The sequence below is a fragment of the Triturus cristatus genome, chromosome 4_2 (genome assembly GCF_964204655.1).
Source record: "Triturus cristatus chromosome 4_2, aTriCri1.1, whole genome shotgun sequence".
Lineage (NCBI taxonomy): Eukaryota > Metazoa > Chordata > Amphibia > Caudata > Salamandridae > Triturus > Triturus cristatus.
This window is the reverse complement of record NC_140586.1, coordinates 418,454,728-418,467,429: the sequence shown is the minus strand read 5'-3', so window position 1 is coordinate 418,467,429 and position 12,702 is coordinate 418,454,728. Positions and strand designations below refer to the sequence as shown.

Sequence of the window (12,702 nt, the reverse complement as noted above, 5' to 3'; positions counted from 1 at the left end):
ACTGTAAGTTCAAATGTCCTTTTACAGAAAGTACAAAGAAATTCTTAAACTGAAGAGGTAGTGTTAGGAATAGCTGTTTTTATCAGATCAAACTTATTTTGGACCCAAAAGCTATGGGAAAATTATTATTTCACTAATGTTGTTTTCTTCCCAACAGAACTCCAAAAAATAAAGCGATCTTCAGAAGGCGTAGCTCCTGTAAACGGAGCACTAGCAACATGTATTTCCTCTAGTCTGCTATACCTGGTAGTGTTTGCAGTAACAATTTGAAGGGCTTTGGGTTTCTTGTATCCTAGTCAAATAGGACCACTGGTTATATACTTTAAATCTCCCACAACATGTAAATGCTTGTTGTTCATTTGGTAATTGTTGATTGTAGTTTTGTTCTTGGTTAGAATTGAAAGCCTATTGTGCATACAATTGGTATAGAGAATACGTACACAGAGGGTGAGCCATACCAGAAGTAAGTCATATAAATTTACATGCATGAATCTTTACATATAAGAATTTGAATTGGAATCAGGTACATTGTCTGTGGTTCATCTAAAAATCTGGTGTGCTTCAGCCTCCTTTGCATAGTGTTGAACACCTTCTAAAAGAAAATGTTTAGGTTTTTATGATGCAAGTGCTGCAAAAGTACTTAAAGTGTTTACTGGTGCTGTCCTGAACTGTGGAAATAACTTTCACCACTAATTGGAATAAAAGTATCCTAGTTTTTTCTTGGGATTTCCAAGCTAAAAACAATATAGTCTCAGTGCATCTTAAATTCCTGTTAAAAGGATTCCTTGGGCAAACGTTGCAGCGGAGTCTCTTGATATAGGAGGCATCACAGGACATGGCCACTTCCTATTCATGGCAAGTAATTATTGGGCTAGTCCATGTCAGAATGCAGCGTCGGTGATTAAGTGGATCTGTAAGGGATAAGTGGTAGACTCCACTAACGTTAAAGAAATCTTTTGGTGCTCATATTGACCTTGTGATTTTAATAATTCTTGATCCCAAAGTCAGGAGGCAATAAAAAATTGTGGTAAGACTGGTTAGTGATGCCAAAGCATTGTTTATTATAAACAATAGGAGGATACAATGTGCCCACTAGGATTTCCTTAATTTACTTTAGTTTCTTCTGCAATGGACTTTGGGACTTATTTCAGCAGGCGGTTGTGTCTCTATACATGTCTGTCTCAGCTGGCTGCTCTTGTCCTTAGGGGTTCACTAGATTACAGGCATAGAAGGGGTAGGCATATCAGCAAGGCTAGCTTTAGTTGATGAGAGCAACTTATGTGTGCTCTTTTTGCATAACTGTTTTGGTACACCAGATTTTTCACATGCTGAAACAATGAAATAACCAAAAATAAGCTTTTTTGGTATGAAGATTATAGCATATTGGTGACTATATACATGCAGTATTTCCTGGAAGCTGACCAACCTCTCAGGGACCACTCCCCTTCCTCCCTTTCTTGAAGGGAAGTGGTCGCTTATGAGCAACACATCATGGGTGTCCTAAAAGTAATCTCTGTTCCTGGTAGAATGTAAAAAAAGGACAGCAAAATGTGTTTCATGTAAACTGTCAATATGTTTCTCTTTGCACTGGTTACTGTGGTATTGTACTAACTTTCTGGTACGAAACACTATCTAATCTTGATAGAATAAAAACAAAGCAAACTATCTGCACCGGCCAATGAGAGTGGCTTTTCTATTGAAATGTTGAACCTATAGCAAAATTAGCATTAATGTACATAGCCGTGGCATAAGGAACAGCTGCAAGACAAATGAAGTTGTAACAAAAACATTCTTAAAGGTGGTGTACAGTTTTCAAATCACCATCCGTTTGCCTCAGCACATAGAATACAATAGCCTATTCAGTAATTCAAACGGCTAAATGTATTTCACAAGGAATGTTGCAGCACAGTCCTAGGAGCAACGTAGTACTTGACATCAAATGGTATCTAGGAGTGTATCAAACTGACCCCTCATTCCTCATGAGTTATAACTTAAATTTAAGTTAAATATTTGGCATTCTATTATATTATTTCTCTAGGGGTTTCTTAAACCTTACCTCTGGTTTCTCGCTGTACATTCTGTGACAGACACATGTAGAGTGGGAGAGCGGGCATTTCATTGCTCCATTTGAGATCGGTCTTTGTGCCAAGAATAGTTCACAAGTTTTTGGTACATCCTAACATGTAAAGCTAAAGAGTACTATCACAGGAGGATGCCTTACTACACCCTCCAGCTTTCAAGGCAATTCTTGCCAGGTCCCATTTCCATGTATACACTTTGCTTCATAATAGTTAAAATCGGCATTTGTAAGAACTTGCTTTTAGTTGCAGGATCATCAGGACAGAACCGTTTTTCCCTTGGTCATTTTATTTCTGATTGTATTGTAAAAGTAATGCTCCTAAGTTACAATGGTGTGCCTTTTTGGTTTGACAAATGACATCTTCAGCTAGGGGGTGATGCAATGAAGTTTCTTAGTGTGTGTGATGTCATGAATAACCTGATGTAACACTGGGCTATTAAGAGTCCTTGACCTAAAAATGTGTTAACGTTGCCATAAATTCTGTTTGTATGCATTTAGTGACATTGAAATGGGCAGTTATGACTTGATTTCTCTTAGCGACTTGTGCTAATCCACTTTTTCCCTCCTGTTTTGATGAAGTCTGAAATGTCAGCAGTCTCTTCTGGTAGATTTTTCTGCCTTCCCACAAAGATTTATTGATCTGCTTCTACAGTGTATTCAAGAACAAAGCAAAGAAGTCCCAAGGTAGGGAATCAACATTATTTAAGAAAATGTCCTAAGTTCCTCAAAACTATACGGATACTTTATGTTCATTATCATAAACATTATTTCTGTGCATTTGATACCGCAAATTTCTTGATTTTCCTACCTGCTCTCCACAAGTGTCCTGTGCTGCTAACCTACTAAGTTGACTAGGGTTTGTTGAAATGAGAAAATAAAATACGATTATAAGTGATATATATTGTTGGTGGTCAACTGGCGAACATGGCGGCCGCAAGTCCTTGAGGCTCCGGCCGTTACCCCCGCTTCATCCTGCCAGTTATCCTGGGAAGCGGGCAGCCCTGACCCAAATAGCGCTGGTCGGGTGCAGGACGACGGCGGGGACACCCCCTGAAGTCCGGGAGCTGTGAGGCGATCGCTCCTGGCCGCAATCCGCGAGGCAGCCTACGAGGCGGAGCTGCTCGCTAGCGGCGGCCGCCGGCTTGAGGGCGTGTCCGGAGAGCGGAGGACGGAGAGCGCGGTGCTCAGTGAGGCCCTGAGCGAACGCGACGGGGGCTTCCCATCGGAGACTGCGGGGTGCCTGATGCGCTGAGGCGCGGAGGAGTGGAGGCGGTGGCCTGGGCTGTGCCGCGCGGCCCGTGAGGACACAGAGGACGACGGCAGGCGGAGGTGTGCCCTGGGAGAGCTAGCCTGGGCGGCCCGTGTGCGGTGCGGCCTGCGGAGGACACGGAACAGGGTGCCCTGGGTCGCTGCGGGCCCTGAGGAGGCGGCGATTGCTGAGACGCCCGACGAACTGTGAGTGGCTGGGGGCTGCGGGGCCCGCGAGGCGGACTGCGCCCTCGCTGTGGGGAGAGCGACGGACTGTGCTCGCGCCTGGGCAGGTGCGCCCTGAGAGAGGTGGAGCGGAGTGGCAGGCCCAAGGCTGCAGGGGCAGAGTGCAACAGCGATCGGACGGCCTGGCAGACCCGGCGGTTGGAGGACGCATGCTGCCGGGGGGCCTGTGGATGGATGCGAGCGGCGGCGGGCGCCGCACTGCGAGGGCCGCCATCTTAGGTGGGCCGGCAGCGAACCCCTGGGAGAGGGTGCTCACCGAGGAGGACAGCAGTGCGGTAGGGGCGCCTCTGGGCGGCTGAGCGAGGCGTGCTGGACGCGGGAGGACCCCCGTCCGTCCCTGGTGGCTGAAACGTCAGACCAGTGCCATTCCGCGTACCCGGGGGCCCAGCAGACTGCCGGCGGGCACCGATCGGGTGTACCCGGCGACGTCGGACGGAGCGCCGGCCTCCGCACAGCCGGAGCCGCAGCAGGGAGCTGAGGGCGCCGGTCGGGCGCGCCTGGAGCGGCTAGAGGGTGCAGCTCGGAGGCCTGGCTGGCCGTGGACGACACCGGTGGGGGGAGCCACGGGGTGCCCCGCTGACTGGCACACCCCGGTAAGGAGGGCAGTAGAGCGCTGACCAGGGGAGAGGGGCCCGACACACTGGCCCAGGAGCCCTGAGGACTTCGGAGTCTGCCGCTTGCCCGCACCGGTGGCCGCACGGAGGGGTGCGCAGCACAGGAGAGAAGCAGCAGCCACCGAGCCGCGTCTGTGACACCGAGATCCGGCCTGCGGATGCCGACGGCCCAACAATACGCGATGGGCCGGCTCCGGGACAAAACACAGCAGGGACAGTCTCGCACAGGGAGCGTGGACACGCAGTCCCGACCAGGGGGAGACGCGGAGCCACAATCTGCAGCCCTGTGGGCCAAGATGGACATTATGCTCGCGGCGGTGGAGAAACTCGGCGCCAGTCTGGAGCAGACGAGGGAGTCCTTAGAAGTCAGGATCGACAAGGTCACCTCCGACTTCACGCTACTCCATGCAGATCACCGCAAGCTGGCGGAGAAGGTCACGGTCCAGGGCCAGACGCTTCGGGAGCTCCAGCCAATCACCCACAGCCATGGGGCTGCGCTGCAGGATGTGTTGGACAGGGTTAATGCATTGGAAGACCGGGTTGACGAAGCAGAAGGGCGCTCCCGTCGCAATAATGTACGTGTCGTGGGCCTTCCAGAGGGGGTCGAAGGCAGGAACCCGGAGCAGTATATCGAGCGCTGGCTGACGGACCTCTTGCCGCAGGGGGCACTATCCCAGCACTTTGTGGTAGAGCGCGCACACAGGGTGCCAGCGCAGCAACCCAAGCCGGCCCCGCCCGTTCCTCTTCAAGCTCCTGAACTATCGCGACCGCGATGCGGTCCTGAGGGAAACGCGCAAGTCTGGCGACCCGACGGTTGGCAGTAGCCGTGTCATGCTCTTTCCTGACTACACGGCGGCGGTGCAACGGCGCAGGAGCAACTACCTGGCGGTGAAGAGGCAGCTTCGGGAGCTGGCGCTGCCCTACTCTCTGCTGTTCCCGGCCCGTCTGCGAGTGGTGGCAAAGGAGGGGACCCGCTTCTTCGACTCCCCGGAGGATGTCTGGAACTGGCTGGAGGAGACGGGGCAATGGAAGGGGGAGAGGCCCGCGGGCGCGGCGCCCGATGGCCGCCCGGAGAGAGGGCCCCGGAGGCGTAGGAGACGGGGGACCCGACAGCAGTTGAGGATGGGGCTGACAGCACCTAGTCCGGAGAGGATCAGAGTGGAGCGGCAGGAGGTCCTCGACGCGGTGGCGACTCTGGGGACGCCGCCCGGTGGAGACTGCATGGAGATTGGAGTGTGCAGCGCCCCGGGGACCAGTGGTGCCTCGTCCCCGTCCACGACGATATCGGAGGACCTGGCCTTACCGGTGGTGACCCCACAGACTGCTGATTTGATTACGTGAAGGGACACTGCTACACCACACTGAGGTGGGAGCCATGCGGGGTGGGTAAGCCCACGCGACTGGCCTGCAACTGGGCAGCTGGAGGGGGGACGGGACCTTGAGGGTGGGAGGGTCCTCCTGTGGGGGGCGCAGGCTTAGCGTGGGGGGTGTCTGGTAGTACAGGACGGCCCGACCGTGGCGCGCACCGCTGGATGGTCTAGTGGGGGGTCCCTACTACCGCGTACTAGAGCCCGGGCAGCGCGACAGTTTCATGCTACGATATGCTGCTGCTTTTCCCTTCCCTTAGAGGCGACAGGGGAGGGGGGACATTGCGCCAGCTAGTCGACACTTTCGCGCGTACCCCATCAGGCACTGTACTGACACATTGCATAGTTAATTAGTTTCTTTGACGTTTGGACGGATGCCCCGTTGGGAATACGCCCCTCTTTGTTCTATTGTTCACGGCAGTTACACTGTTCACATGGCAGCGCAATTATATGCTCCCCTGGGTTGGATGGCTGGCCCCTCGTCCCCCTCCCCGGGTACAGATGCTCTACCTCCAGCCCGGCTGGTTTTCCTACCTTCACGATGGCGCACACTAATGTTATGACTTGGAACATACGGGGTATGCACACACCGTCCAAGCGCTACTCCATCTTCTCCTACTTACAGCGTCACTCTGTCGGGATCGCTCTCCTGCAGGAGACGCATATGTCAAGGCCAGAACTGGACAGGCTTGCCAAGCGGTGGAGGGGGCACACATTTGGTACCGTTTATTCGGCGCACGCGCGCGGCACATTGATATGGGTGCGAGCAGGGGTCCCCTTCCGATGCGAGGAGGCGGTGGTGGACGGCGAGGGCAAGTACACACTGGTGCGGGGAAAATTGAACGGGCAGGAGATCTTGCTGGGGTCGATATACGCGCCCAATGTGGATCAGCAGTCCTTCCAGGAACGCCTGACACAAGTCCTGCACCCCTACGCGGGGCTCCCCTGGCTACTGGGAGGGGACTTCAATATGGTGCTAGATGTCCAACTGGACAGATCCTTCCCTCCTCTGCGCGCTGCGGTGGTGGAGTCTAACGCTAGGGCGCTGGGGGACTGGCTTGCGCATTGGGCGCTGCAGGACCTATGGCGCACCCTCCACCCGAGAGACAAGATATACTCTTATTATTCGGCGGTGCACGATCTCCACGTCCGGCTGGACAGGTTGGTGGGCTCGCAGTCGCTACTCCAACTCATAGCCCGCTCTGAGTATCTGGGCCGAACGCACTCCGACCATAACCCCTTGTGGCTCCAGCTTAGCTGGGTGGTGGAGCGGCAGCCGGTGCCCACCTGGCGTCTCCAGCCGAGCGCGCTCGAGGATCCGGAATTCAGATCTTCCCTAGGCACGGCCATTCTGGCATACTTTGAAGCGAATGAAGGGACTGCGAGCGATACGCTGGTGGAGTGGGAAGCCCATAAGGCGACCATTCGCGGCCACTGTCTGGGGGCTACCTGGAACATACGAAGGGGCCTCTCGGACTCTCTGACACGCCTGGAGAATGACCTCTTACGACATGAGAGGGAGGGAGAGGGAGGGGGTCGGCACTCACACACCCTAGCAGACCTTCGGGTACGGCACGCGGATCTCCTGGAGCGGCTCCGGTGCCATGACTACGCTGCGCACACGGCCAGGACGCATGCTGGGGCGGATAGGGCGGGCCGCCTCCTGGCCTGGCTCATACGGCAGGAGGACCGGCGTGCCCCTATCGGATCGATCCACAGAGCGGATGGCACACTAGTCCACACACAGTGTGAAATACACCGGGCCTTCACTGACCACTACAGGCAGCTGTACACAGCGAGGGGAACTGGCCCCCCGCAGCTTCTTGGGGATTTTCTGGCCTCTGTCCAGCTCCCTGAGGTCACAGCGGCACATAATGAGGACCTCGCCGGACCTCCCTCTCTAGAGGAAATCGGGGAGGCGATCCAATCGATGGCATCTGGGAAGACGCCGGGGCCGGACGGCCTGCCCGCGGAATACTACAAAGCGTACCGCGAGTCCCTGGCGCCAATGCTGCGAGAGCTCTATAGCACAGCACTAGAGGTAGGGTCGCTCCCTCCTTCTATGCGGGAGGCGTTCCTGGTCTCCCTGCCCAAGCCTGACAGGGACCACACGGAGCTAGGCTCCTACCGACCCTTTGCGATGCTGAATGTGGATTATAAAATCCTCGCCAAAGTGCTGGCGGAGCGACTGGCGCCGGTGGTCCCCCACCTGGTGCATACTGACCAAAATGGCTTTGTCCCGGCGCGGTCAACGTCCCTGAACCTCCGGCGATACTTCAGGGTAGCAACTGAGGCAGTGCACAGGTGGCCCAGGGCAGGGTGCCTTATCCTGGACTTAGAGAAGGCATTTGACAGCCTAGAGTGGGGTTACTTAGCCGAGGTGCTGCTACGATATGGGTTGGACCGGGAATTTCTGCAGATGGTCGACCTGTTATACAGGCGACCCACGGTCCGCGTCCGTCTGGGCCCTCACGTCTCGGAGGCGATACCGGTGGGCCGGGGCACACGACAGGGATGCCCGCTCTCCCCGCTCTTGTTCGCCCTGGCGATTGAGCCCTTGGCTGTGGCTCTGCGGGCGACACTGGGAGATGGCTTACAGTTGGGGGACGCAGTCCACCACGTGTCGCTCTATGCCGACGACCTGCTAGTCTATGTACAGGATGTGGGGCGTGTCCCGGAGGAGCTGCCGCGGCTGCTGAGGACGTTCGCCGACATTTCGGGGTTACGTGTGAACGCAGCCAAATCATGCCTGTATGCCTTTAACGCCGGCATTGACGACCCGCGATACTGCCTGGATGGCACACTGGTCCAATGGAAAGCAGACACCTTCCGCTACCTGGGGATCCAAATCTACCGCTGCCCGGCCGACCTCTTTGATGGGAACCTGGGGAGGGCGGTCACGGCGCTCAGGTCGCAGATACGATTCTGGAGCGCACTCCCACTGACGATCACGGGCAGAGTGGCACTGGCCAAAATGGTCATGCTCCCCCGCCTCCTGTATTACTTCGCCAATCTCCCGATGTACATCTCCCCCGCATTTTTTGGCAAGCTTAGTCAGCTACTGCGGGACTTTGTCTGGGGTGGTGCCCGGCACAGGCTGGCGCTCGCGAAGTTGTATTTACCAACAGACAGAGGTGGTCTAGCCGCCCCTTGCTTTGAGCACTACTACCTGGCTGCTCAACTACAATGGGTGGCCCGCTGGCTCGCTGATAAGGGCAGGGATGACACGGCCTCGGGGTTGGCACCCTATACACTGGAACAATTAACCAGGTCCTTCCATCCCCTTCACAGGGTCGCGCGCCCGCTGCCACTCCTCCTGGAAGTGGCGCACAGGTGTTTTCGGAGGGCCTTGTTCCTCACGCGTGCTGTTACCCCGTATGCGCCGGCGATACCACTTGAGGTCTCCCCTGGTGGAGGAGGGGTGCTCACGGCCCACATGCTGGCAGACTGGTGGGGGGCCGACGTGCGCACGTTGGGAGACCTCTACCGGGAGGGTGAGCTTGTGCCGTACGAAACCCTGGTATCGGAGGACGGGCTCCCGCCCGGGGGGTTCCTGACACACCGCTCGCTGATGGCGAGCATGACTGCCCAGTGGGGAGATATGACCTCGGAACCCGCCCTGCATCTGACCATGCAGTACTTGCATGTCATGGGGAGAGGAGGGCACTTGATACGCTGGTTCGCAGCCTCACTGAGGGAGCTGTTGTCCGTCAGCCTGGACCGCCTCCGCGCTAAGTGGGATCTAGACCTGGGTAGACCGCTAGAGAACAAGGAGTGGGAAAGGATACTCAAGGGCCCGGTGCGTATACCCCGAAACCTGCGATTCCGCCAAATCCAGTTATTTATTGTGCATAGAGCTTACCTCACGCCGGAGTTAATCAATCGGTACTTTCACCGCACAGATGCAGTGTGCCCTAGGTGTGGAGAGCCGGGGGCGGGTTTCCTGCACATGCTGTGGAGCTGCTCACGGTTGGGTGTCTACTGGAGATCGGTCAGTGGGCTGCTGCTAGAGAGTGTGGGTCGTAGCATCCCATTCGACTGGCCCGAACACATATTGCACCACTTTAAGCGACCGCGCAAAGATAAGGTGACGTCGCGGTTCATTGACTTGGGGCTGGTGGTGGCGGCACGACTCATCACGAAACGGTGGAAAGCGCATGACCCGCCGCGCGTGCAGGCTTGGATTGCCTCGTTTCAGGCATGGGCCGGGGCTGAGGGGACCACCATCCAGAGGGAGGAAACATTGGGCCTGCGGAGGGAACCCATGGCGGACCACTGGAAGCAGCTGCTGGGGAAGCTCAGACACCTGGGTGCGGAGGGCGATGCGGAGTTGCAGGGGGCGGCAGACGGCGCGGGTGGGGGTGGATCGGGGGGTGCCCCCCTGCAGTGCTGACATGCCCCGGCTACTTCCTGCCTCCCTTGGCGCCACGACACCCACACTTGCATAGCGCCGATCGCAGCCGGGGCGCACACGCACACACACACGGGGGTTCCCCGGGGGGGGGGGCGGGGGGACTAGACGACAACCGGGAGGGTATTGGGCCTGTCTGTACAGTTTATGCTGCCATTGTTAAGGTTTTGTTATGTATAATCTTTGGGCCTGGTGGGTATTTTGCCTGTTCTTCACTATCTGAATGAGGCGGGTAGCGCCCACGCATAGTCACGGAACCCAGTTGAGGTACGGTTAATATTGTTACTCCTGTTGAGACCAATACGAGACTGTCAAAGAGACTGTGGTTGGCTCCGCTGAGGGCAGTGCTCGCACGCAAGACTGATTGCAAGTCCTGGCGAGTGGTTGTGGGTTCTGTTGCGGGGTGCTCCCTTGCCTATGTTATCAGCTCTCTGCTTACCTACTGTGTCACATGCCAAAGAATGTTTTTGTTTTCTTTAAAACAATAAAAACAGATTTAAAAAAAAAAAAAAAATAAGTGATATATATTGTTTTACAGACCAGACAAAACTGTAGATCTCTTATGCACCTGCTAACACAATAAATACAGAAAATGGTACCACCGACTGCTGCTTTGGCAGTGGATACATACATTTGTCTAGGTATCTTTTTGCACTGCAAGACTGGGTGGAAATAAACTAGTGTTTCTTTAGTAACATTAGGCCGAGGTAATCGCCCACTGAACAAATTTGTCTTGGGCCAGTTCTTATTATACTGTTAATTTGCATTAAATTACAGTGATGCCTGGCAGATATCTGAGGGTGAAGAAGGTTTTAAAAAACAACAACAAAAAGTAGGATATAATATGCATAATACTCCAATTTGACAATCTTATGCAAGCCTATTTTGATCCTATTGTTAATTCAAGTGGCATTGGCCATTGTTTGGTTCTTAATCCACTACTGTTAGCTGAACAGCACCCCATTTACTAGTAATGTACTACATTACTTTTAGAAGGTGTAGCATTACATATTACTAAAGCTTGAAAGGATGATAAAAGCAGTATTAGTATAGAATTGTGAGAGCAGCAAGGCAGGTTTAGCTTAAAACAGAAAATGCAAAATTAAACAAGTTTTCAGGTTCCTGCAGAATTAGGTCATTGATGTCTTGTAAACTTCGAGGCAGAGAACCCTTTGCCTTATATGGCAGTCTTAAAGGAAGGAAGGTCAAGCAAGGTCCTTTTTAGGTTTTGCATTCTGAACAGGTGAGAGGAGTTCTCATATGTAATAGCCATTATTTAGCAGTCCTTTGTGTGTGAGGACTAGCATTTTAAATCTGCATCAGTTTTCGTGTTATAGTCCATAAAGTCATTTGAGGATAACCAGTCTGGTTACATTGTTAAGCATCTACAACTTTCTGTGGTGTGTTATGTACATCATCTTTTATGGATGTCTGTGTGTTGTGCCCAATTCAAAACACATCGAAAGATTGGTTTTAATTTGTTAAATAGGTGATTATGAATGGTAGGTTAAAAAGAAAAATCTTTACAGAAGTAAGATATCCATTATTATTCAAAAGCATGGTTCATAAAAAGAGAATATCGGTCTACATACAGAACTCCGTTACACTTTTATAATGTAGAGCAAACTCGCCACTTGAAACAGAACAATTCCTTTTTGAAAAATATATTTTCTTTCTAATGTTGTTCTTTTTTAATAACAATCCAAACCTGTTCCAAAATTAAAATGGATTTAAGAACACACATATGAGCATTACCGATTAAACCTTTCATTTTCCCATATTTAAAATTGAAGGACATTTTTATACACAGACCTAGAGAATCACAGAGAGATAAAAGGTCCTGCTTACATTAATGTAGCCAAGGGCCTTAAAGATGCCAGCTTGCAGCTCAAAGACAGGCCCCACCCAGTTATTTTCTAGATGTGGCCATAGATACAGATTTTTTTGTTTCTGTAGATTATTGTGCCCCCCGCCCCCTCCCCCCCCAAACATCATACAGGATATAAATAATATACATTCATAGAGGGTCTTTTGGTCAGGGGACTTCATCCATTGTAATTATCCTCTGAGGCGGAAGCCGGAGGACTGTGCTCACGAAATAGAATTTTAAAACTTGTCTTTCTGTTTAATTTGTATTTTAAAACAAGGAGCTCACCTGTTTAAGCGCTCACACCACGCGCTGACACAGCCCTCCTTTCCTCTTCCCTGAGACAGCGGTCCGCGCTGAGACAGGGAACGCCCAAGGCCTAAGCCACGCCCACTGCGAGGCCACGCCCACCCTCAAGGACTACAAAAACGCTTGAAAACGAAGCGCCCTTCATTATTTGTAATTATCCTCTGAGGCGGAAGCCGGAGGACTGTGCTCACGAAATAGAATTTTAAAACTTGTCTTTCTGTTTAATTTGTATTTTTAAAACAAGGAGCTCACCTGTTTAAGCGCTCACACCACGCGCTGACACAGCCCTCCTTCCTCTTCCCTGAGACAGCGGTCCGCGCTGAGACAGGGAACGCCCAAGGCCTTAGCCACGCCCACTGCGAGGCCACGCCCACCCTCAAGGACTACAAATGTGCCGGCCATACCAGCGCAGCGGACGAGCGCAGCGGGAGCGCCGTTTGCGCGCCGTCCGCGCACGACTGGGCCTAGGGCCAGAACCCCTGCCTAAAACATCCTACACAAAGGTAAGCTACTCACGTAGAGAGCTACTAAGTCTCAGACCCTCATCCACTTCCTGCGAT

The 12,702-nt window shown here is 53.2% G+C and overlaps 1 protein-coding gene across 1 annotated transcript in view; it reads left to right on the top strand.

Annotated features, from left to right (window-relative positions):
- The window catches only part of SASS6 (SAS-6 centriolar assembly protein), a 238,305-nt gene that overhangs the window by 38,007 nt on the left and 187,596 nt on the right, over positions 1-12,702 (top strand). The window contains exon 4 of the mRNA XM_085601887.1: positions 2,660-2,764. Within this exon, the coding sequence (XP_085458013.1) occupies positions 2,660-2,764 (105 nt within the window). The remainder of the gene's footprint in view (positions 1-2,659; positions 2,765-12,702) is intronic.